The following is a 25,133-nucleotide window of genomic DNA, read 5'->3' as shown; positions in this document are numbered from 1 at the left end:
ATTAACAAGAATGGTTTCCCAGCCCTTCTCACTCAGTAGCACTAACACAAGAACAGCTCAGTCTCATCGTGAGCACAAAAGGAAGTCTCTGTTGAGCAAAGTCAACACTTGAACACTTGAGGGTGTGAACAACTGCAGGTATTTTGAGTAACTTTGCATGTGCCCATCCTCATTCTGTGAGAAGGGAGCTCTGTTGCAGGCTGCTAACTCATGGGTGCGTCAGGGACAGCTCTGGTGACGAATATGAAGGAAGAGCTGCTCTTGGGAGACACCTCTAAAGGTGTGTGCTGCATCTACAAGCTCAGAGAGCTACATTAGCCACAGCCAAAAGATCTTCACAGATCGGAGAGCTCAGCGATGCAGAAAAAAAGATATAATCTTTCAGCACACTCTGAGACCCTGTATGTTCAGGGAAATACTGCCGCAGTTTTTAAAGTTAATCTTTTAGAGCAGACCGCTGATTTCCAGCTCGCTCCCCAGGCTGAGGGCCGCTCTCTGCCGCCTCTCTGCGGTCCTTTGCCGCCCTCTGCTGACGGAGCCCCGCTTTGGCCTGCCCTGCAGCCGCCTGGAAGAGGGAGGGAAGGGGAAAAAGTAACAGGGCCGCTGCTGCTCCAGCCAGCTCTGCTCGCTTGTGGTGGTTCTCAGCAAGACATGGGCCTCTGAGAAGTGCATTCCTTCGCTTCATGTGGGTGTGCATATGCTCTTCGCACGGAAACAGCCACACACGTCCCTGGTAATCTCCCAACCTCTCCTCTGAAGTGAGCAGCTGATGGAAAGGTCAACATTTGTAGCCCTCAAGCTTTCCATTTCCTGTAAAAATGCCCTTCATCAAACAAAAAGCTTGAAACTGGATACGGAGCCCTGCAAGCCCAGCTGAATTCTTTCCATGCCTCATGTTTTTGGAACATCTGTGCACGGCCAGTTGCATTACAAGGTGGCCTGTGAGCCTTAGTCATGGGCCAGGAACCTGTTTACACTGCCTTACAGCATGGTAATAAGCATTTACAGCTTCTGGAAATAAAGGGGTTTGATTTGGGTGGTGTATTTTTGTTTTTTTAAACTATGTGCCATTAGCTGTAAGGAAAATAAAGAACCTCCCAGCTGCGTTAGCCCTGTTAGCCTGAGCTGAGAGCTTGTTGTTGCTTTTGCTTGTGTGGGTGCTGGAGTGTTCATGCTGAAATGAAGTGCAGTAACAGCTAAAACATTAAATATGAAATACAGATCTGTGTCCAAGTGTCTCTAGCTCAACTCTTCCTCTCTCCTCAAATCTCTTTATGAACTGCATTGCAACAGAGCCGCAGTATAGTTCTTTCTTATGAGGTTATCTTCAAGAGTTTTGTCTTTTTTTTTCATGTAAAGTAGCTTACAGGTTCCCAAGAATGCTCCCAGACACGCCGCATCTTTGCTTCTTATCTCTGTTATGATGATGCAGTTTTACAAGTGTAGTTGAGTCTAAAAATGTAGATCTAATTAGATTTCCTGTGGAGAGGTAATATAAATTGAGATGAGGACAAATGGAAGAGCAGGCATGTGATACGTGTTGCGTACTGAGCTGCTAGAGGTGGTAAGTGGCTCAACAGCAAGCAGAGCTCAAATCCAAGGCTGAGTGGAAGAGGTAAGAGCAGAAGAGTTTGGAGCAGAGAGAGGAAGAGGAGGACAGGGCTGGCCACCTCATCAAGCAACATATTCCTGCTGATGCCTGGAGTGGTGGGGGGAGGCATGCTGTTGAGCAACCCTTCTTCTCATTGCCCATAATTACAGATACACCCATAACTGCACATGCAAGCTTACCACAAAGAGGACATGACCTCCCTCGGCACATGGATAATGCTATTGTAGCTTTTGTTATAGGCAGTGCCTTTGTACCCATTCAGTTTATTGGAATTCTCTTCAAAGCTCTGAAGTTTTATCTTTCAAGGTATTGTGGTAAGCTGGTATAATTATTCAGTGCTGAAGCCTGGATACGAGTTCTGGGTATCCTCATGTGGTGGAGATTGCTTCCACACTCAAGAGCAACAACGATGTTTAGATGCGTAAGTGGAGGTTACACCCATGATAGTCCTGTCTCTGTCTCTCTACTGTTTATACTCTTACAGGGTCTAAGGAAGAAAGTTTATCTTCAGTCACATGTACAGTCACCTGAGCTTGGGAAATGCTATGCAATTCTGCTTCTGCCACATGCATAGACATTGACAAGTTGTTGCTCCATCTACCTGGCTGGCAGGACCAAGGTTTTGCCTCCACTGCACCACCAAGGATTGCTTCTTTTGCTCATCTGAAAAGGCAAACTTTCAGTTTCAGTATTCTCTCAGACACATGAATAAATACTAGATGCAATGACAGCTTTTGCAGGATAAGACTTGCCTCAGAATAGACCCTGAAAGATAGTGGCTCAGGAAGACACTTAAAAGACTCAAAGGATGTGGACTCAAATCCTAGCCACAAATAAAGTGTACTGGAGAAAAGCAAAATCCATCAGTCTCCTGCATGAGCTGTGAGGAAAAACAGTAAGACATGCCAGTCATAACTGCTCGTACGCCTTGCATTTGGTAAAAGCTTGACCTGACTTCCATACCTATGTCCAGTACAGTATTCATGGCTGTAATTCTGTCCAGCCAAGAGATAGCTTTCTATCTTTCTTTAAGCTGCAAGTTTAGTTCCTGGTCCTCTCCTTGGCATTTACTACTGTGCTAACTTCTTGGCTCTTAGGCCAGTAACACAGCTGTGGATGTGCATACAGGCTTGCAGGGCTGAGGGCTGAATCTGTCTCTTCCCTGAAGGCAGTAGAAAAATTCTTCATGACAGCATGAGAAATGGGCTATGTACATCTAAAGCAAACTGAGGGAGAATACACCCCACACATTCTTTCATGGCATTTTCCCTCCACAGCACTGGAGAAAGGAGTAGTCATTTACCATTCAGCATTAAAGTCAACATAGCTAGATAAAATTAATATTCCTTTGTGACATTTAAGGAAATGCAGCACAATAAGTGAAATTATCAACAAAGAGCTTTACTAAGTACTCTGTGCCTCACTGTTATTTTCTAGATAGATTTTCACCTTTCTTCAAGGTGAGTTGGAACACTAAATACAAGCAGAGATTTTCAGAGTCTTATTTATTCAAATCAAAGTGTATTGTATTAATTCAGTATGAGTTTTAAACATTCATTTATCTCTCTCTTTGTTATCTTTCGATTGGAAATCTCGCAAGGTCGGTTTTCAAGTAGGAGACTTCAAACATTCTTTAGCCACTAATCCTGCAATGTTTCCACATCAGCTTAGCTTTAAACTTGAGTAACTTTGCTCTAACAGCAGTGAAAAAGACAACAAGTATAAGGAAAGACATAAGAGTTTAGTAAAACTGTAAAGGCTTGACTTAGAATGATCATCAAAAGGACTGTATTTCCCAGTCACTTCAGTGAAGCTGTAGTTTCCATTCTTACTTAACCACTGAAAATAAACACTAGCAATGGGGATAGTGCCTAGATGCTTTATGTAGCCCCACATCAAAGATACTTCTGTTTTCTCACAACATAAGGCATCCCTTATATTCCCTGAGCTTGAAGATTCACTTCCATTTCTTCTTCTTGATGCCCCTCCTACACATTTGTTTTCATCTATCCCCAAATACCGAGTCATACAAAGTCTATTTATGCAGGATGAGATTAATTTCCAAGACACAAACTGTTTGAAGGTTCCTACACTGCTGACTTCTGGATTTTAGTCCCAACTTTAATTTTAAGCTCTTCTAGTTGTTGATTCTGAGATAAAAGTCATTAGTCCTCTTATTGCCCACAAATAAATAGCTTTGAAATTAACATTTGTGTGGTTCTGAGTGATGCATTTGTTTCTGGTACAGTAATAAGATTTTGCCTGTGTACGTTTAGCTTTTCTAAGCCTGTTAGAAAAAAGAGAGATCCACATCTTTGAGAATTCGGTTAATATTTGCTTGCAATTCACTGTTTATTGCCAAATGCAGAAAGGAAGTAAACCTTCTATTATTTAAGGAAATTAATGAATGAGTGTGCATTATAATATGGAAAGAACAACATAAGAAATGTCATCACAGGCAGAATGTATATTATTCCAATTCAGACACCAAAGAAGGAGAGGGAGAGCAAAGTATAACTAATTTCAGTTTAGGTCAGCTCACATTATTACAGGTGTTGTTTTATGTCAGTAATGTTTGGAATGCAGTTGCTTCCATGGAAGGAAGTTCTTGGTCTGTGTTAAGCCCCATTTTCCCTGGAAGAAACATGCAGTGCCAGTGGTAATAGTGATGTGGACTGTTTGATTGCACTCTGCATACAGGCCTGTGTGGCCAATGCTGGTTAGCATGGCTGCATGGTCATCACTGCATGTGCAGCTGGAGATGGAGCAGTACTCATGAGACCCCTCGGTGACATGTGGGACATGGCCAGCCATGATTTCCCAGAGCTGGGAGGTGTTTACCAAAGATGAAGCCCAGAAAGTCACACTGCAGGTAACCTAGTACCATAATCAAGCACCAGCAAATAAGCAGGGATGATCTCCAAAAGCACAACCAAATAACTTCCCTCTTTCCCCATCCATCTCTATAAATCACTACTGACCAAGGCCCTTGCTTCTTCAGATTCATAAGTCAGTAATGTTCTCTGCTTTTGTTTTGGGAATGAAAGGCCAAGGCCTGGTACCTCCTTACCACAACATATGGCCTCCTGGGATTAGGATATAACTTAGTTTCAAGGATTTTAGATCTCTCCAGTTCTTTTTGATGCTAAACATCTCCAGCTTTCAATAAAAGCAACACACAGAGTGCTGAGCATTTTACAGTAAGAAATCACGAATCCCCTACTGTTAAAACCGGAGCTCTAGAATTTATCAGGGCAGGATTTCATTCGTAATTATTTGTTTCCGGTGCTCAACTTCTGGTAATTTTGTGATATTCATGATAGCATAAAAACACTGGCAAAATAGCATATTCAGTGTGTTTTCACTTAAATGGATTCCTACATCACTTTAAGAGAAATAAACTAAAACACATTTTTGGAGGCAATTAATATCTGTAAGGATCTGAAATATCATTCATGGAAATGGTGGCTGCTGAAGAGGCACTCAGCTGTCAGGATGACCTGGAGCTTATCCAGTGGAAATGCACTCAGCAAAGTGAAGAATCGCTGAATGCTGGGCTGTTACCTCCATGCACAGAACTGTGGAAACCCATGATACAAACTGGAAAACACTGCTTGGCTTGTACTTGCCAGTTCTCAGTCTTAGGGACCTGTTCTCTTTTGATGTGATTGAGTCTCCAAAAGGGTTATGTGCACTACTCATCAGTAAATAATATATTAATCTGAGGAGTGGATTTAGAGGATAGGATGATTTAGCACAGAGCACAGAGATGGTGTAACCCTGCATCTTCTAAATCCAGAAGATAACTGGAAAATACAAAGCGATGGTGCAAGCAGCAGAAAACCAAAACTGTACTTGTGCTTCTGGATTTGAAAGAACATTCCTAAAAGTACAAACCCTTGCAGGGCTAGGTAACAAGGAAGTCTGTGGTTTCCTCCTCCTACCTCTTGGTGCAGGCGGGAGTAAATGGCATGATGCATGAAGTGCGTACCAGGGAATTGCAGTCCTAAAGCCTCCAGCATTTCTCCAGAAAAGCAGGGAAGGGAGGCTGCAGAACATGCCTCACCTAATGCCATGCCCATATAACTTGATCCTGAGGGTGAGCAGATGTGAAATTGTAGGGTAGCTTTGAAGAGTACACCTACCTTTTTTCTTTTATCGAGAAATATATTTAGTTCCTCAATAAATCCAACACTTTTTCAGGCACAACTTCAGTATCACCTGTATTCTTAAAAGTAAAACCATTGCTGGGATTAATTATGCAGATAGCATAATCCGTGAAAGTTTTCAAAGCCCATGCTAAATTGCATTGCTCTATTATAGGTGATATCTGCAAAGACAACCTTGCAATGGCCAAGACACCAGGGAATGGAAAGTAACCTTCAGTCTCAGTCTCAGTTTGTTTGTTTTTACTTTTGCAACTTTCTGCCTCAAATTAACATTGGCTAGTGAAGTTCTTTGCCATGAACAGTAGGTCAGTTACTGTACAGATTACATTTGTCCTCAATGAAGTGAATCTTACTGCTCAAGGATATTCTCATAAATGAAGCCTGGCATTCTAATGAGTTTCAGACATATTAGGAAATTATGAATAAATAAAAAATCCAAAAATAGTTTTTAATTACGCAGGAATTGTTCCTAGAAGTGAATCCATCTCAGACAGGAAGGTGGTTTTAAATACCTGGTGGTTTAAGAGCCACCTCTGAAGGGATTATTAGAAAACTCAACTTTTAAGTATGCAATACTCGTGGTACCCATTAATTAATGAGGTTAAAAATTAGCATAACTGTAGTACAAAAAATAGGTACAAAGCAGTTGCTAGAATGCAAGTATCTGAAATAGAAAGCCTAATTTTTTCTTAGTTGTGCCAGCAAAGCAGAAATTGTATGTTGGGCTACCAGCATTTCCTTTGAAAATTATCTTTCCTATTTACAAAATTAAGGCTGTGACATGAAACATACCTTAGACAAAATTACCTTAACTGTTGTGGAGTATCAGAGCACCACTGAGCTACTCCATCTTTGTGCAGCCGTACAAAATTAACACTGATAGCTGCCACAGCAACACAGCAACTAAAGCTGTGAGAGCAGTTGAAGTGCCCTCTGAACTCATGTCCATAGGGTATGAATCCAAGCTGGTGAATCCAACCAGACTTCCACCTGAGTGGGAGGAATCCGGGCTAATTTTATTAGAAAGTGGTTAGGGTGCCCATTCCTGCTACCGCTGCTAAAATAACATCAGATGAAGGCAAGAAAATGAGAGATGATTCCTCTCCAAACTATCTAAACATAGTCTCAAAATGTAGCTGCACCACAACCTTCCAATTCATTTACAAGAGGGGATGTGGGTTTTGTTATGAGTGTTCTTCCAACAATAGAAAATGACTGGATATCAGCTTCTGTTTTTGAATGCCATGGATGAGGCTGGGTGTAGGAGGAAGAAGCCAGCCAAGAGGAAATTTGAGGCTTTTCAGTTTCCCACTGTAAGCAGGTATGCCCTGACTGTACTGCTTCCAAAGGCGTATGCTGCAAGTCAGCGTTAATAACAGCTCACAAAAATGTGGCAAAACCTGTATAATATATAAGACATAGTCACAGCACACAATGATAGCACCCATTACAGTGCAGCCTCCAGAAGCCTAAGCAAAAAGTCCTCTACCTCCTTGAAGTCCACCACATTTACACCCTGTTGGTTCCTAAAAGTCCTCAGTCTCAACCTTGAACTAATGAACGTGTCTGAGAAACGCAATGAAAGTCAGGATGCTTTAACTGGAAAATTCAATTTCTGAGAACTAAAACGTTTCTCCAAGGTACTAATACTAAAAATAAACAAATAAATAAATAAATCACTCCAGAGTACCAACAAAACAGGATGTTCTGACAACACACCTGGTAGACTGTGCTGCTCACACAGCTCATAGTGCCTGTAATACTTGTGGATTCCTTTGCAGGCAGATTCCAGCACAGCCTTGCCATCTGCAATCAAAAACCCCTCAGTGTCCTGCTACAGGAACGGGAGCTTGTAGCCCTGGGACTTCTACCTTCACTGCATTTTAGTTTTTGACTCCAGAGTACAGAGTCTTCAAGCCTCAAATGACAGATGACTCAGCCAGTGGTTTCCTGGGTTTTATCTTGCAGTGGGTTCCTCCTCTCACTGAATCTTACATGCCAAAGGGACATCATGGGAAGAACAGCTTCAGTTAAAAATCAGAAAAAAAGAAAGAAAAGGAGAGAAAGAGAGAAAGAGAGAAAGAAAGAAGGAGAAAAAGAAAGAAGGAAAGAGGGAAGGAGAGAAAGAAAGGAGAGAAAGGAAGGAAGAAAAGAGAAAGAAAGGAAGAAGAGTAAGAAAGGAGAAAGAGACAGAAAGAGAATGAAAGATACAGACAGAAAGAAAGAAAGAGTTAAAGAGAGACAGAAAAGGAGAGAGAAAGAAAGGAAGGAAGACACCATATAGCCAGACACTGGTAGTATTCACTATTTGGGAAAGTCATAGAACTTTCCCTTCCCAACAGCAGAATCACATCATTAGTTAGAAAGAGCAATATCCAGAAAAAAAAAACCCAAAACTTAATCTCCTTGTTTATATAAGCTAAATATTTTATATTTCCCAGATTTTCATCTAAGTACTTTTGTTGAATATTGGCCAGTACATATAAAATTAGTCAAGAAGTTTGAGATGATATGAAGAAACATCTGTCAGACCTTCCTTTGTTCAAATGTGAGCATATCTTGTGAGCAGACATACTTGAGACATACAATGCTTGCAAAAATCTACTCATATACTTGTTTGTAAGGATAAGAAGAGTTTAAAAAAATAATGAAATAGTAATTTTTTCCCCCATAGAGTGCTGCAGGATTCTGAAGAGTTTTTTTTTTCCCCCAGTTTATTTCACTGAAGAGCAGAAGGCAGCAGTGTCCTGAGGTTCTCCTCAAGTAAGTTCCAAATCATTTTTGTTTTAGATTTGTTGAAATGTTTTCCTTCAACAAACTCAGTTTTTGACATTCTATTTAGACTCACCGAGATATTATTTTAGAATATTGTGGAGGAGGAGAAGAGAGTTAGCTGTGGTACACTTTGGACGGTTACACTAAGGAAACAAGGATTGCATTTCCATGCTCTCATTGTGCTTCTCTGCTTGCCTGTCCTCCTCCTCTCTCCACACCCCCAGTAGATTTTTAATCTAGTTTTGATCAGACGTGTCAGAAAGTTCTGTAACTCATACAATCTCAGGAAAACAGGCTGGTAAGTACAGCTGGAAAAGAATCACTCATACTACACCATTACAAGTAGGAAACCAAACACGCATCCCTATTGAACGTGGGAGAATCTGAAGCACAGTTTGCATTCCAGTCCCACCACTTACAGAACAGCTTGTCGGGGAATTCAGGCTGTCTGCACCATGGTCTCTGGCCTAAACAAAAAGCCTTAAAGAAACAACAAGAAACATTAAAACAGAGGCAAGGATAAGGCTCACAAGAAACAATAGGGAAGCCAGGTATAGAGAAATTGCCTCCAGCTGGGAATGGTCTAAGAGGATGCTGTCTTCTCACAATTCACCACAGGAAAAAATAAAGTAAAATCCCAAATTGTTGCTGAATCTTGGATCCAGAAATATAAAGATTATGAGTTTTTACTAACAAATCTCAAGCACACAATGTGAGGCACTGGAAGAGAAGAAGCCTCCCCATCACATAGAACATTGCTCCCAGCCTCTCATGGAGATCATGAAATGTCTTTGGTTGGAAAAGACCTTAAAGACCATACAGTTCCAAACCCTTTGCTGTGGGCGGGCTGCCAACCACTACATCAGGTTGCCCAGCGCCCCAGCCAGTGTAGACTAGAACACAGAGAATCCCCAGCTTCTTTGGGCTGCCTGTTCCAGCGCCGCACCACTCCCTGTGTAAATAATTTCTTCCTAATATCTAATTGAAATGTCTCCTCAAGATCTGAGTGGAAATGACGGTAGACACACTTTCAAGGGAATGCTCAGAGTAGGCTTGTAGGCCTTTCCTATAATGTGTTGTAAAAGTGTGTAGAAGAATAAGTAATTCTTTGAAGAAACTGTTGGAAGGTTATAGTGATTCACTGCCATTGTTTCCTACAGGCCTAGTCTCAAGCTACCAGGTGGTGCTGGGTTTTCTGCTTCCATCATGAGCAGTGCAGAGATTGTGTGTACACGCTCACATAAGCAGGGCATACAATGCTCTGCAGCAGCTGCCCTGTGACACTTCTCCCTCACGTGCAGCAGCAGGATAAGCTGGGCTGCAATTACCTAGAAGGTTAATTCCCACCTTCAAACATAATCATAGACCTAAAATGAGATTATGTTGCATCAGAAGCAAAACAAAGTTTGCAGGTATTTGTTGAAATTCAGCTTAATGACTCTTATCATCGTAACTCACACCTTTCACCTTCCTAATATCAAGCAATTTTGATTTGGCAAGATACCAGAAAATGAAAGTAACGTCGCTCACCTGCCCTTTCTTTTTGCTTTTGCTCTACTTTTCTATTTTTTTTCCATGCATGTTGTACACATGGTGGATTTTCTCTTAAAGGCTGCTAATCCGTTTCCAAATTGTAAACCACTGTACGCAGCTGAATTCCTGACATTCATTTTTTTAAGTGAGCTTTTTTTAACTAAGCTTATAATTGCAAAAAGTCTATGCAGCTCTCCACATTTTACATTCACTTTCCAACAGTGCAATTCCTTAGCACATCATATTTCCACCTGCAACACACAGGTCTTGTGGCTCAAACTCAGGAAAACAGCTACATCACCTCCTGGACAGGATAATGACAGAAAAATTGGAGGGGGAATTTGCCATGTCTTTATAAATTCAGATTCTCCTTGTAAGACAGTCACTTTAGCTGTTTCGCTCTCCTGTTCGCATGCCCAGAGGGTGATGGTAACATCCACTGCATCTATACTCCTCTTTAACTTATGGTATGTTGTTTATTGTGTGTGACTTCCCAGCAGAATTGTTGGTGCTAATCAGACCAGATTTTGCCAGGAAGCTTCTCCTCTCCAGATTCCAGCTTTGTGAATCAGATTTCTGTTTAACTCATTTTGTCTGACACAAAACATAGCGGATATGTTCCATGCAGAGCAGTTAACAGTGGAAAATGGTGTGAGCATCTTTCTGGAAGGAAGCAGCTAGCATATTGAGTTCTGTTTGGTAGCTGTCTTTCTTCAAGCTCACACAACTGGCCAAGCAGATCCACCCTGCTGACAGTTTTCAGGTTTCTTTCACTTCCCCACCACTCTACTAGGAACAGACACTCATACTTTGTAAACACCTGCACCCCATTTTAGGAAAGGACTATGGTTATGGGGGCGGCAAGGAGCATTTCCAAGGGTTTTGTTACAGTGCTGACATGTTCTTGGCAGACAGAGTGATGTACTTAATTCAAATAATGCCTTGCGGATCCATTTCCCCCCTCAGTTATGCAGGATTTAATCTAGCAAAATGCATGGTGGCTTCCTTTAGAAAATACACTGTACAATAAAGCCAAACTGTATAGAGATTAAAATAGAGCCCTACCTTCTCAGTGGTAGCTCATAGTGCATTCTGTTTGCATACTCATCACAGTAACCCGCCTGGTGCATCTTTCTCTGTTTTTAATATTAGATTATCTGAGCATATAAAATCAAGCTGACAGAATGAGTCACCTGATGGATTATTGCCTAGAGAAAAAAGCACAGGCTTGTCATTGTATTTGCCGACAAAGCACCATGCATACCTATGGGGCTGTAAAGATAATAAGCACGAACTTGATTACTGCTAATATGCTCTGCTTCAAGTTTCAGATACACAGTGTATTTCCTTTATATAATAACTTTTTGTTCATTTCCTAGAATTGACAGAATACTTCAGAGAAATTAATCTGATGAATGCAGTTTCACTGGTCTCATTAAAAATTCCAGCAATGATATCAGAATAGCAATAAAAGTTATTGTTCAAAACACAGTGCAGACCTAGGGCATTAAATGTGTCATCACTTCCAGGTTAGTGGAGTGAAATACATGTAAGGGAAAATGGCACACTCCAGTGTTAACAAAAGTGCACTCCAGATTGGTGAAGTACTCTTTGTTTGCTTGTTTTTTAATACCACACCTATTTCTTTTTTGTTTGTTTTTTATTTTTATTTTTATTTTTTTTAATTTTTTTTTTTTAGACCTGAAATACTAGATGCCACTTTACACATATATATTCCCGGCAAGATCTGGGAGAGAGAGAAAATGTCTTTTTAATCTTGATCGCACATCTCAAAGTCTCACCCTAAAATTGCTGTCTGGAAGTCACCACCAAATCAACTGCAAATCAAAAAGTGTTAATCTCAATATGGAACCTGGATGCAGTTGCCCCCTCTACTCTGCCAGCGGGAGTCTGTAGTTTCTCCCACCCTTTTTTCTGACATGCCTGTGGCATAACAACTTGATGGATCTTCAAAAGGTTTGCACTCTTAGTGGCCATGGGAACAGGCTTAACTACCTCACTTTGTTCCCTAGAAATACTTCCTCACTGACTGATTCTTGGGGTCATTCAAGAAGATGCTTCAAGAGAAAATCACTCATCTTCCTTCCTCATGGGTCAGCACATAGACACGAATACCAAATACAGATTGAGAAATATGACTGTGGTTTCTAAATGAGAGTTGACAAGAAAGGGGGAAGGAAATACAAGCAGACATGCTCTGATACTGAGGTGTGGGAAGAAGAAAGACAATTAATCTGAGTTCTCACACAACATATAATGAATGCCATGCATACAATCTGAATTGCCTGAGCAGAACCAGTCTTCACAATTTCTGCAGGCTTTTCAGTCATGGGAGTTATGACTACCAGCTATTAAGGCAGCCTTAATGGCCAAGAGCTTCCTATGGTCCCAGGTTATTACAAAACAGGAAGGCAGGCAGTGCCAGACCATTGCATGTCATGACCACAGACAATGCCATGAAGAATGTCATGGCAGCGATGATCCCTAGCTGCCTAGGCCCATCCTTATACATAGCACAGCATTTTCTACAGAAATTGTTGGTTTTTTTTTTTCTTTCTTTCTTTCTTTTCTTTTTCCCCCTGAGTAATTTCTCTGTAATGAAGCATAACAAAATTGCCCAATTTTGCTAAGCTTTTGCTGAGATTGAACTACTGCTAGCAGGGAGACAGGGAAGTCCCTTTCTGAAAGACTTTGGTGGGAAGAAAGGCCCTGACAAGAGCTGTTTAATCACTAAAATAAAAAGGATTGAAAATGAAAAATAGACTTAATGAAAGATTTTTCTTTCAAAATAGAATAGCAAAATTGAAACAGGAATAGTGTTCCACATAACTCTGGTAAACTTCTGAAGTGTTTAAGTTATGCTCAGTGTTGAAAGAAAAGGGTTAATGAAAAACATTTCTAAAGCCAGAGAGTATTTTTGTTTATTAATGGGAAAAGTTCAAAAGATTAAACATGCAGATGCTTTGACATTTTATCTTGCAAAAGCGTAATCCTGATAAGAAAAACGCTTTGGCAAGAGCACCATCACTGTTGAATATGTGATGGTTGCTCTGAAAGAGGAAACAAGATCTAGCTTGTTGAAATGGCACTGCAAATGCAGAAGAAAAGCAGGTTTTGCAGAGCACTGGTTCAAGGCAGATGTGGATGAAGTGGGAGCTGTAGTCTGAGTTCTCAGACTGCTTCTGACACAGAACCAGTGGGAAGAACAAAGCTGGAGAAGCCATCTTATCTTCACAATGTACTCCCTCTGGTACTTCTGGCTCTAATACTGGCTGTGAGCTGTGTATGGGAATCACAAGGCCATTTGTCTCTGAAGCAGAGATCAGTACAGAGCTCAATGAAAAGCCATACTGGGCAAAGAGAAATTCAAACCATGAGCCAGAAAGGTAAGCTAGTATTTCCACCCATTCTTTTGCAGGGGATTAGCCACAAATAAAGATTTAGCTCAGTTCTGCTTTGCCTGCACAGCTGCAGCATTAATAATAGCCACTAATCTTTTAGATCTGTTGCATTTCTACCATGGCAAGTCTACAGCACTGAACATAGCTCTGGGACGTTTCTATATTACTGAAATTTACATCCACTGCCATTAAAAACAAAAATGAAAACAGTGCTTACTCAGACTTTGCTGTCTCCATGCACACCATAAGTTATCTATCTCCTTGTTAGCTGGGCTGCAACAGTGAAAGTACTGAAAGTACTAGGTGAAGTACAGACAAAAACCCTGGAGCTAGCTGAGAACACATGATGATGCATAGTGCCTACTTAAAATCAGATCTTCATTTGATAACCGTGGCTGAAAATCTTGAAATTGTTTTTGATTCTGACTTTCCCTTTGATTCTGACTTTATTCATAATGTTGTCACCTCTAGAAACTTGTAGAAAAGACTTAGGGTTTCAGGACAACCTACAAACTTCCAAGGCTACGTTGAACCCTTTTCTCTAACAATCCATAGAACATAAACTAGTGCAGAAAATACTGGTTTATAACATCTTCTTGGAACAGGAGATGCCTCAGATTCAAGACCAGGCCCAGGCAAGGCTCCTAATGCTCTTTGCTCCAATCAAACACCATTCCTGTGTGTTCTCAGGGTGGGAAGGAGGACAGAGTGTGTGGGTATCCACCACGGTCACACCAACTCAGGGACTTAACTCACAGGTGGCTTGGAAACAGGCCAGCCACAGCGTGTGAACACCAAGTGAAATCTATATAGCAGTCTTGCTCTATTCAGCTGTTGTGTTGTGATAATGTGATCAGAGGGAAAAACAAACAAACAACAAAAAAGACATCAAATTAGACATTTCCAGGTCTGGAAAAAACAAGCGTATTATCAAGGGGGTTTTGGATTACATCTCTCTTTCACCATGTATGTACCTCCCTAGTAAGTTATAGAGATCCCCATGGTTTTTGTGGAGCAGAAACAAATGTTATAGCAAACAAATCCAAAGGAAAAGGTTTGAGGTTCGGTGGGTTTGTTTTTATCCCCTCTTTATTCTTTTGTCCAGACATGACAGAATTGCTTCCCAACTTGGAGCACAGTTGTTTATGACAGTAAATCAGTTGACTTTATACTGCTGTGCCATCCAAAATGACTTTGTAATCTGGAAAAAAATAATTGTGTTGAGGAGAAAGGGAGCAGTGGCCATTTCCCAGGCTTTTTTGACCTTCTGAGCAAGAACTGGAACTTGCCTAGTGGTTTAGATGCTAATCTGTCTACCCAGTGTGTGGGTGTGTTCTGAGTCACAGCCAGCATGTGCACTCACTTCTAAAACAGGGCTTCCTAAATATTTTTTTAAGGGTAGCTTTTGTTTAATTTTCATTTGGCAGACTCCCACATTGGGAATGGTCAGAAGATCAGGAAGGACAAGACCATATGTTGTGTATGGAGCTGCTAAGAACAACTTTGAAAGTTTATAGGCCTTTTTGTCTTGAACTGAAGAGAACCCTGACACCCCTCCCACCACAAATTAAGATATTCCTTTTTTTTTCTCACCCGCTTGCCAGCAAACCACATCTGTCAGGCTTCAAGTATACAACAACAACTGACTATCCACAGCAAGGGTAAACGTCTTCTTTTATTATTATCATTTTGGCATTTGCTGTCTTTATCCTTTTAATATATGCCCGGTTACTAACACTCAAGAGGTGTTCTGCTGAGGATGTTGTGGGCAAATGTAACTGTGCAAGTACTGAGCAAACAGGATGTAGTCGCCATATACCAGCGAACAGGTACTGCCAAGATTTCTATGAAAAGAAGGCACTTTTTATTGTTCTTCTTATTACATAACTGAAAACAGATAATGAACGTGTTTCAGTCAGAGCATCACAGGTGTTACAAATTGCTTTCTCTCTTAGAGGCCCTGTTATTAACCCAGTTACTGCTGGTAATAATACCTGCTGCTCTGTAAATAAGCCTGAAAAATGCACTGGGGCCAGATTCAATAAAGAGCTTAGGTGACTCAGCGTAAGTTGTTGTAATACCCAGTACTTAAGATCCCAAGCCTTTGAGTAGAGTCTGAATCCTGAGCATCATATCCATAAAGTGCACAGAAAGCATTAGGTACCAGCAACAACAATCCGGGCAGCTCAGCCTGCACCTGCTTGGGCCTGGCCAATAAAGGTAGCTGGTATAAAGACCTACATGCAAATACATCTGGCAGAGCCATGTGGAGATACTTACTTTCAGACAGGACCTGATTTCTTCCAAAATACATCCTTGTGGGCTTTTTTTCTTTTTTTTTTTTTAGTATTTTTTTTTTCTAAAGAGGGGAACTCCATCCCTCCCCCTCTCATATGGATTATGCAATTAGCAGCTCAAAAGTAGGTCATGGTGAGTGGGCTGGAGGGGTATGCACCTCATTCTCCAGCTGCAACTGTACACAACTGAATTCAGGATTCATTAGTCCATAAAGAGAAAGAGCATATTAAGCAACTGAGTAACATTTGTCACATTTAGGACACTCACCTGGCATGAGGACATCCAAGTTTTCTGGCCCATCTGCACTTGATTTGTTGCATTTTAACCACTAGTGCTTTATCTGAACTACAAAGGTCCTAGTAATGGAGCTGAAACCCAGGCCTGTCCTGAGGCAACACATGGCCACCGCCAGGTGGGTGGCATGTCCTGGACAGGGCAGCCTGGTGTCAAAGCATCCTCTCCCCTCAGGCAGGCATACTGTCAGGAGACTGAATAGATTTGGACATGTTCATGGAAATTCCTATATCCTGTAAGGAAATAATCCAACTACTCTTTACTGCTAGGCCAAAGGACAAGAACAACATGAACTTGGTATTTCATCAGCAAACAGCAACAGCCACCATGTGTGGTGAGCAATGGATCCCTAAAAGCTGGGTAAGCTCTGAGGGGCAATATGGGGCTAACTGACCCTCTAGCAGGTATACTTCATTTGGTGATACAGACAAATTAAGGCCTGAGTTGCTCACTCAGCTGCACCTGAGGCTGGGACAACTCAGGACATGCAGACAAATGCAGCTAGAGACTCCCAGTAAACTAAAGAGACAAATAAGTCCTTGAACTTAATCTCCACCAGCTTTGTTGGGATTTCAGTCTTAAACATCAGGTCAAATGCCCAGTTCAAAAATCTGTAATGGATTTTACACCTAGATCTTTCTTTCATGAGAGGAGAGGGATAGACACCCCCCCCCCCCCCCCCCCCGAAGGCTGTCCTAAGCTAGACCAACTCTCTGGAAGAAAACTCCATGCAAAGCTTTGCTCTCAGTACTCTGTGACAACTTTGCCATCATGGTATTGAAATCAACAGCATAATTGTGCCTAAAATACAGTAGCAAAAGTAAAGGTTTTTTTTGTTTGTGTGCTTGTTTGTTTTTTTCTTGAGGAAAGGATGTGCTTTGTTGAGGAAAAATGCAGATAAGCAAACCCTGCTGCTATCAACAGCCTCATGGAGCCACTACAACAGAGCTTGTGTCCCTCAGAAATCTCCAGTGCAGCAGAAACCTCACATATGCAATGAGGAGAAATACTGCAAAGATCCAGAAAGCCTTCCAAGAGCCAGGATCTCAGCAGGACATAGATGTGTGTGCCTTTGAGACACCAAGTGTGCACTGAGCAGAATGGCAAACATATTCCAGGCCCATTTTCAACTTCTTTCTGCTGTTTTCTTCCTCAAATTTTCCCTTTCTTGCAAAGCTTTCCCTCCGAGCCTGTCCTGCATGAGCTGCTGAATGCATCCAGCTGCTGGTAGCCTTCCCTGCTTGCATTCCCACCCACGTTACCACAGCAGCAGGAACAGCAAAACACTAAACATGAGGTCTCTGCGTGGGCAGAGTCCCTGCGTCCTCTGGACTCTGGAGCATCCTTGATGCAGCTGCCAGGCCCTCAGAGGATTTTCACATCTTAAGTGTTTGCTCTGAATCCTTTTCCAGCTGAACCTGGCACATTTCTGGGACAGCTAACATCGCCTGTGTGCAGAACGTGTAGCCAGTACTGGTTATACCCGTTTTATGTGTTTTTCAGAGAAGTTTTTAGCAGCTGGACTACGTAGGGTGAATATAAACAGTTGTCCCAAGTACACTTCTCAATCACTTCTGAGCAGCTCAATCTTGCTTACATTTCTACCTGAACTCCACCCATGCCTTACATAAGCCTTTCTTCCAGAGATAAGTCAACAGAGAGGAATTCACATGGAAATAGCTTTCCACGTGGCTTTCAGATGAGGAGCATATGAAGAGCACGTGTATTAATTAAGCCTTGTTTTCACTTTACTTTTTATTCCTTTGGACATACTTGGATTTCAAAAAAGTAAGGAATTAAATCAACTTTGTTTCTTATTATCTGACTATTGCTATAGATCAGGTTGAAGAACACCGATGTATTAATTTGTTATCAAAAGTTATCAAAACTGAGAGCCAAAATACCTGACAGTCAGGTACCACAGTTCCCTGGAAAACAGCTCTATTTAAATAAGTTTTTTGTTTTGACGATATGACGGGTCTTGTCAAGAACAGTAATCATGTTGGGGCAGTATATTTTGATTTCTCCAAGACAGCTGATTTAACACTGCAGGGAATTTTGATATAAAATGGGCATGTACAAGGAGCCTACAGAGTGCATATTATATGGCCAAACATTGATTCAGCAGTAGAACTTTAAGAGGTCCACGAGACAAAAAGTGGTGCTTTTTCTCATGTAGTCCACCCAGTATCAGTTCTCTACACTGAAATATGACTTCATATTTCAGTGCACACTCCAAACAAAATAAAAAAAGTCTTTACCAGCAAATTTGTTAAGTGATCAAAAAAACAGTTGCGTAGTTAACAGAGAATTACTCCTGCCCAGAGAGTGATCTCGTTTAAGTGGTCAAAGTAGATACAGATACAGTCAAACAAGAGATTTTAGATTTGAAAATAATGAATAGTTGAAAGGTAGTTGAAAATGATTTTCCCTAAAACTTAGAATTTAACAGTTTTCTTTGGGCGGGAGAGAGAGGGAGAAAGGAAAAAAAAAAAAAAAAAAAAGGAAGAATTTGACAGGCTGTCATTGATCTAGGTGTCAGTGAGGGAAGGCATGGGCTGCATGGGATCACAGTTTATGTTGGAAAGGGATTTTATTTTTTGCCTCCTCAAGACGCACAGAGAACTTCCCACGTCCTCCCATGACTGCATGCATAACTCTGCAATGATGCTCTTACGAGTAAGAATGAAATCTATTAATTTTAGATTACTTTTTCATACCTGAAATCTAGGCAAACCATCCTGAAAATGTACATTTGACACTTTATGACAGATAAAACAATCAGTACCAAACCAGCCTCAAATGCAAATGCCTTCTCACTGAAATTACAGTGCAATTTCATGTTTATTTTCAAATTAAGAGAATATTTATTATTATTATTATTATTATTATTATTATTATTATTATTATTATTATTATTATTATTATTATTATTATTATTTTGGAATCACTGAAATAAAAAACAAAAACCAACCCTTTGGTGGTTTTTAATTCTGTTACAGATAATTAAAGTACAACACAAAAGTGCTTTTTATTTGTAAAGTGTCTTCAGGTTAATTTTGTTCCGGGTGAAGTTACTTTTTTTCCTCTCCTCTTTAAAAGGCTGAGACCAGAATCCTTTTCTCACATGCCTTCCTACTGTTATGAAAAAAATAGATATTTGGGCTCTGGCAATATAAGAATATTACCAAAAAGAGCAGACAAACAAAGGATTTCAAGATAGAGAAGAGCTGTGAAGCCACTCGAGAAGTTTATCACAACTCCAAAAGAAACCACATTTATTACATACATTTTTTGTTCTAACTGGTATAATAGCCATTTCAATGACTAATTTATGGTATATTCCTCAGAATCCATCTCTGCCAAAAGGGGTGAGAATAATGGTTTTGAAAAGGATGGATGGTGGTGCTGAGCCTAGCGAGGCAGCTGTGCCTACCCAAGGTACATGCGCCTCACACAACACTGTTTTGACAATTCATAATTTCTGATACAGGAGAGAAAAAAAAGAAACAACAGTAGCAAGAGCTGGTAAGATTTTAACATGTCCTGAAACAACAGGGCACAGGCTACCTTCCTGGTCTTGTCATATCTGTCTTGAGATGGTCCTACTGGATGAGATGCCTGACAAAGTAATCAGTTAAAAAAAAACAGAACAACACAAGGAAAATGTAGTGTCCACCTGTGGAGTGAATACCTTAGCAGTGAAGCACTGAACCTATGCAGACCTATAGAAAATATATGACTAACAATGGTCTAATCTTCAGTGTTGTAAGCATCACAGCATGTTTTGGAAGACAAAAAAAGCTCACCATAAAACGTCTTATTTTTCCCCTGAAAATCATTTATAGAGATAAATGACAATAAACAGGACACACATATGGAAATACGTTGTCATGGACAGCTAGGCACTTCAGGTATGAAGTTTCGAGTGTCTTGTTAAATTCACATAGCAACAGATACATAGCCAATGACTCACAAAGACATCCCTTGCCCATTTTGATACAGCAGGAAGGATTTCTTAAAAGGCTTGGTTTTGTCTTTAAGCTAAGATCTGCAATGGTTCAACTTTTCAGACCAGTTCACAAAAGCACAGAGTTTTGAGCTCAAATGCATCGCCTACTGGGGTAGATTGACCCTTCATGACCAGAACTGAGATATTCAGTGCTCAGTGGTGTTTGGTTAATGTGTCAGGAAGATGTACTACCTGTTCCTGGCAAGTGCTTAATGCTCTAAATGCCAAGGCTGATTCTTTACGTGGCCCTTTCTTCAGCCCATGGAGCAACTCCAGTGGCTTCAGGGGGCGACCAGTCCTGACTCATGCCACCAGAAGATGTAATTAGAGAGCCCAGCTTGTGCATCCTGCGGTATCACCTGGCTTCCTTCCTCTTATGGATTTACTTTCTTTGTGTTTCTTATGATTTTTCTGTGCATATTTTTCAGACTCTACAGTGCTGCATGCGTTGCAGCTGACACATTTCTGCATTACTGGGAGCCAAGCTTGACTGGGAAATCCTTCTCTCTTACACATGCAAAAACAATGACACGCAGTGTGAAGTTGTATATAATATACAAAACTGTGCAATTTGAACTCCATTCACCCTCTGTCTTTCATAGATGGCAACTGGATGATTTTAACCCAGAATGGCTCATCTGCTTTTTAAAAAGGAAAAGAAAGGAGAAAAAAGAAAGGAAGTGAAAAGCATTCACTCAGGTTGTTTATGTTACAGCAAAGCTAAAAATAAATTACTGATAGCCTGCATATGTAAAGGTTTATGAAAACCTCTAATAGCAACTAGTCAGCAGCAAAGGAAGCACTTGGTTTTCCATAGCAAAGCAACCACAACTCTGGTTCCCCTTAAGGCTGGCTGGCTACAAGCGGGCTGGCTCCTAACTCAGATCAGCAGGAAGAATTTAATTCTCTGTCGTCTTCTGCATTTGGGGCTTTGTGAGAGAAGTCATCTCTCCACAGGTAAACTGCATCTTTGCTGGCATCCCAGCCCTCCCTGCTCTTAGCCAGCACCAAGCTCTGCACAGAGGCACACATCCAGAACAAAGCCAATCCTTCCATGTGGAGTAAGCTTTAAATAACATCCTCTTCGTGTTGCCAAAACAAGCCAACCCATTCAAAAAGTGAAGTATCTGGAGTTCAAAGAGAGAAGGTTTTCTTAGCGCTGAACTTTGCTCAGGCGGCACACTGGAGTGGCTTCGGGACATACCAGTTCCGTTCTTGCCTCTGCTGAGCGTTTTGTTCAGACAAGTCCAGGCCAGGCGCAGTGCCTTGCTCCTGCAGCCAGCTGCCTCCCTCCCTGCCTGACACGCTCTTCTTGGGCACCTTGGGAGCTGAACTCCGAGTTTTTCAGAATACTTTTTAGATACTCCAAATCTTGTTATAACCAAACACGTGCAAAGATTTTTGTTATTCTTTCCAGACTGTAATATGGTCTCTAGTAAGATAAATAATATTTATGTTAAACCTTCCTTTGGGGAGAGAGGGATTGATTTGGGAATCTTTGAACTGTGCTGTAAATCTCAGCTGACATTTGCATAAAGTTCTGGACAGTTTGTACAGTCAAACAACAACCACCTCCATTTTTGTCTTTCACCATACTATAACTTCCCAGAAAAAGATTTTGCAGTCCCCCAAGCTGCCGTCTGAGTTACTCAGAGCACACTGTTCACATTCTCCACCACACCTGCAGTGCCACATCGTAGTACCTCACAAATACAAGCACAAAGCCAAACATTAAAGCAAGTTTCCTCAAGACGCTTTTATATCAAAGTTCTTCATACAAGCATCCTTTCTTTTGCTTGTAAAGGCACTAATCATATTTCAATTGCATCCCTACAATATAAATTTAATAGCTTCCTTATTTCCTCACTTTAGCATTTCCCCTGTACTCCCTCTGCCTTTTCAATTATAATAGCTAGATCGTTTCTTTCATTTCCTTTCTCCTGTGTCCTGCTTTCATTTCTCATACAAAATCACATTTGGTCACTTACACTTTTCTTGAGGATAAGCACACGACAGCAGGATCTCTTGCTCCACCATGGTGCCGCCTGCCAGAGAGTTCAGGGGTCTTCTGAATAGCGTTTCAAGAAAATATTTTGGAAAGCTCAGCTCGCTCATGCGAGCTTCTGATCTTCTCCAGCCCTCTTGGCTTCTGTGTGCTGTCACATGTTATCCTTCCTCCTGACAAACCTGTGCAGCAGGTCTGGCAACACGCATCTTGTGTGTCAGAAGAGCTTTAATTGATTCACTGCAACAGGTACCCACCTTCATTAAAAGAACTTTTTTTGAAAGGAGTAGTCTCTTAGCGCCTCATTTGAAATTACAGAACCTGCAAAATGTCACAGCTGCTGCACTTTAAAGGGAAGCTGCTTGAGAACGTGCAGGAAGTAATTTAGAATCAGTCTTACATGCCAAATAAACCACAGCTAGCGGTATAAGTTGGGTGCTTCTGCACCGTGGGAGAGCAGCAAGCCTTTTGCTATGCACACAGGTGGCATGGTCTGCTTCTGCATCTCACAGGGCATAGATTCTTGTGGGATAAAACAACCCCATATCTCTGCCATAGAGACCTCTGCCCCCATGAATAATAGCGCTGATTGCTACTGATGCAAACCATGTGGCCGTGATTTCTTAGATACACAGACTGGAGAATGCAAGGTTACTGGTGCTGCCTGCAGAGAAGCTAAGTCCATGTAGCAACCACAAAAATCTCTGCCTTAGCACAACCCCTATATAGGTCTCAGCAAAGAGCCCCCAGCATGGCCCTGAAAGCTCCATGCAGTTTAATTACCAGTTCTCTGCTGACCTCATGCCAAGAGTGGCCCCTCATTATGACTTGCACCAGTTCCACATTAGGGCACATCAAAAAGTATCCCCATAGCCATTTCCTACTGCAGTTGCACCCCCAAGCATTGTTGAGTGCAAGTGAGGCTGTGGCTAGGAAAGAGCCAAAAAGCAGTAGACGTGGGATTTACACCTGACTCTGCCTCTAATTTGCCCTGTCACATTGGGCAAATTGCTTTAGCTCTCTGTTGTTTCCCCATCTCTACCACAGATAATTACAGCTCCCTTTCTTTAGAAAGTGCTTTGAAATCTATGCACAAAACACACATGAAAGAGGAAGTTATCATTATTGCACACTTGTAAAATATTGGGATGAGGCAGACAATGAGCAGTGAGCATTTCAGATTGCATGCATGCCAAGTGTCGTGTTATACAAGGAGTGTGACCTTATTGTCATAACCTGATTATTTATGCTGTAAAAAAATAAATAAATAAAATAATTCTATAAAATTCAGTACAAGTCCAGTTTCTGTTTTGCTGAGAGAAAAAATCTAAACCAATTCTCACTTATAAGAACTTTACATCCTCCCGGAAATGGCAGGTCCACAAGAGGTTCCTTAGTGGAGAATGATGTAGTATGGCAGTTTCCTGCTTCTCTCTCACCTGGGTAAATAACATTTCTCATTTTGCAGCCAGTGAGTGTTTACATTAGACTCAGAAGATCTGAATACTCACCCCCCTTCTCTTTTTAAAAAAATAAAAGTCAACAAAGATTGCAAAGAGCTGGTTTTGTTGTCGTTGTTGTTTGGTGGGTTTTTTTTTTTGTTTGTTTGGTTGGTTGGTTTTAGTTTTTTGGTTTTTTTTTCATGTGCAAATAGACTCAAACAGACTGATGAAAAGCTGTGTTTTTCAGTGGCTGAATTCATTCAAATAGGAGTCTTGTATTTGCTTCAGTACTTTAACAAACAACATGAGAGAGCTGCTTCTGTTCACCTTACTTCCGCAGTGTAGCTCATTGAGGGGCCTCTCTTTAGTGGGGAGGTTTGTAAAGGAAATGACAGTGAATTAATTTTCCCTGGAATTTAGAGCAAATAATCGTTGGTCACTTGAGGAAACAGTGGTTGCCAGGGCAGTGCATGATGGAGATGCTGTCGCCTTCTTGCCTCCACATGTGCTACGACTGCCCATGTACTCTCACTCACAGACTAAAGACCTCTCAAATGATGGCAGCACTCCTAAGATGATGGATTGAAGACCTCATAGGGTTGAAAATTAAGACAGACTTGCAAAACCTTTAACAGTATATTTAATGAAGAGGCCAAGTAATTGCATTTTTCCTTCTGCATCCTTTTCCTGTAAGAATATTCCCAATAAAAATGTGCTTATCCACTCCCCTACTTGACCTAAAATCCCAGATAATGCTTAGCATGAGAGATAGCTCAGAGATAAAGCTGGGCAATGCTGAACTGAATGAAGATGAATGACTATGGGGAAATAGCTTTTTGTGAAATGCCCCTTGCTTGCAAGATGATACTGTCAGACTCTGAAAACTTACCTGAGTCTCAAAACATCATTCTCTGCATGACTTAATGTGGCCAGCCAGGTTTATTACAGACCAGGAGGTTGGTAAATGTATAACCTACTTACTTACTCCATCATCCATTACAGAGCCATGTTCTAAGATGTCCTAAGGTTACTGCACTGGTAGTTTATAGTAGGAACTCAGTCACTTAGTGACTTAGTTCACAAGCTCAGAAGCATTTGGAACTACATTTGCAGAAGAATATATATGCATTTGCTTTGTCTGATTACATGCAGTTGCAGTAGGTGACTTGCCAATAACAAAAGTTTTATGACATTTGCAAACTCCTACCCAGAATCATATTATCACAGAATCACAGAATCACAGAACTACCCGGGTTGGAAGGGACCTCAAGGATCATGTAGTTCCAACCCCCCTGCCTAGCAGGGCCACCAAACATACACCTTTACTAGATCATTGTTGGCCCAGGGCCCCGTCCAACCTGGTCTTGCAACACCTCAAGGACGGGGCAATCCACAACCTCACTGGGCAGCCTGTTCCAGGACCTAACCACCCTTCTCAGTAAAGAACTTCCCTAACATCCAACCTAATCATCTTCCCTCCTTCAAACTTAAAACCATTTCCCCTAGTCCTGCTATTATCAGCCCTTTCGACAGAAAGTTTACTCCCCTCCTGGGAGTAAGTGTCCCTTCAG

The 25,133-nt window shown here is 41.2% G+C and overlaps 1 protein-coding gene across 5 annotated transcripts in view; it reads right to left on the bottom strand.

Annotated features, from left to right (window-relative positions):
• The window catches only part of PTPN3 (protein tyrosine phosphatase non-receptor type 3), a 157,904-nt gene extending 135,644 nt beyond the window's left edge, over positions 1-22,260 (bottom strand). For 3 of the 5 annotated variants that reach the window (XM_032442441.1, XM_015854305.2, XM_032442443.1), the window contains exon 1: positions 22,104-22,260. In XM_032442441.1, the coding sequence (XP_032298332.1) occupies positions 22,104-22,230 (127 nt within the window). In that variant the 5' untranslated portion in view covers positions 22,231-22,260. The remainder of the gene's footprint in view (positions 1-22,103) is intronic. The other 2 variants (XM_015854304.2, XM_015854307.2) reach the window with 1 other exon arrangement.
• Between the last annotated feature and the right edge of the window lie 2,873 nt (positions 22,261-25,133).

Source organism: Coturnix japonica, chromosome 2, assembly GCF_001577835.2.
Source record: "Coturnix japonica isolate 7356 chromosome 2, Coturnix japonica 2.1, whole genome shotgun sequence".
Classification (NCBI taxonomy): Eukaryota; Metazoa; Chordata; class Aves; order Galliformes; family Phasianidae; genus Coturnix; species Coturnix japonica.
This window is presented reverse-complemented; position numbering and strand designations above follow the sequence as displayed.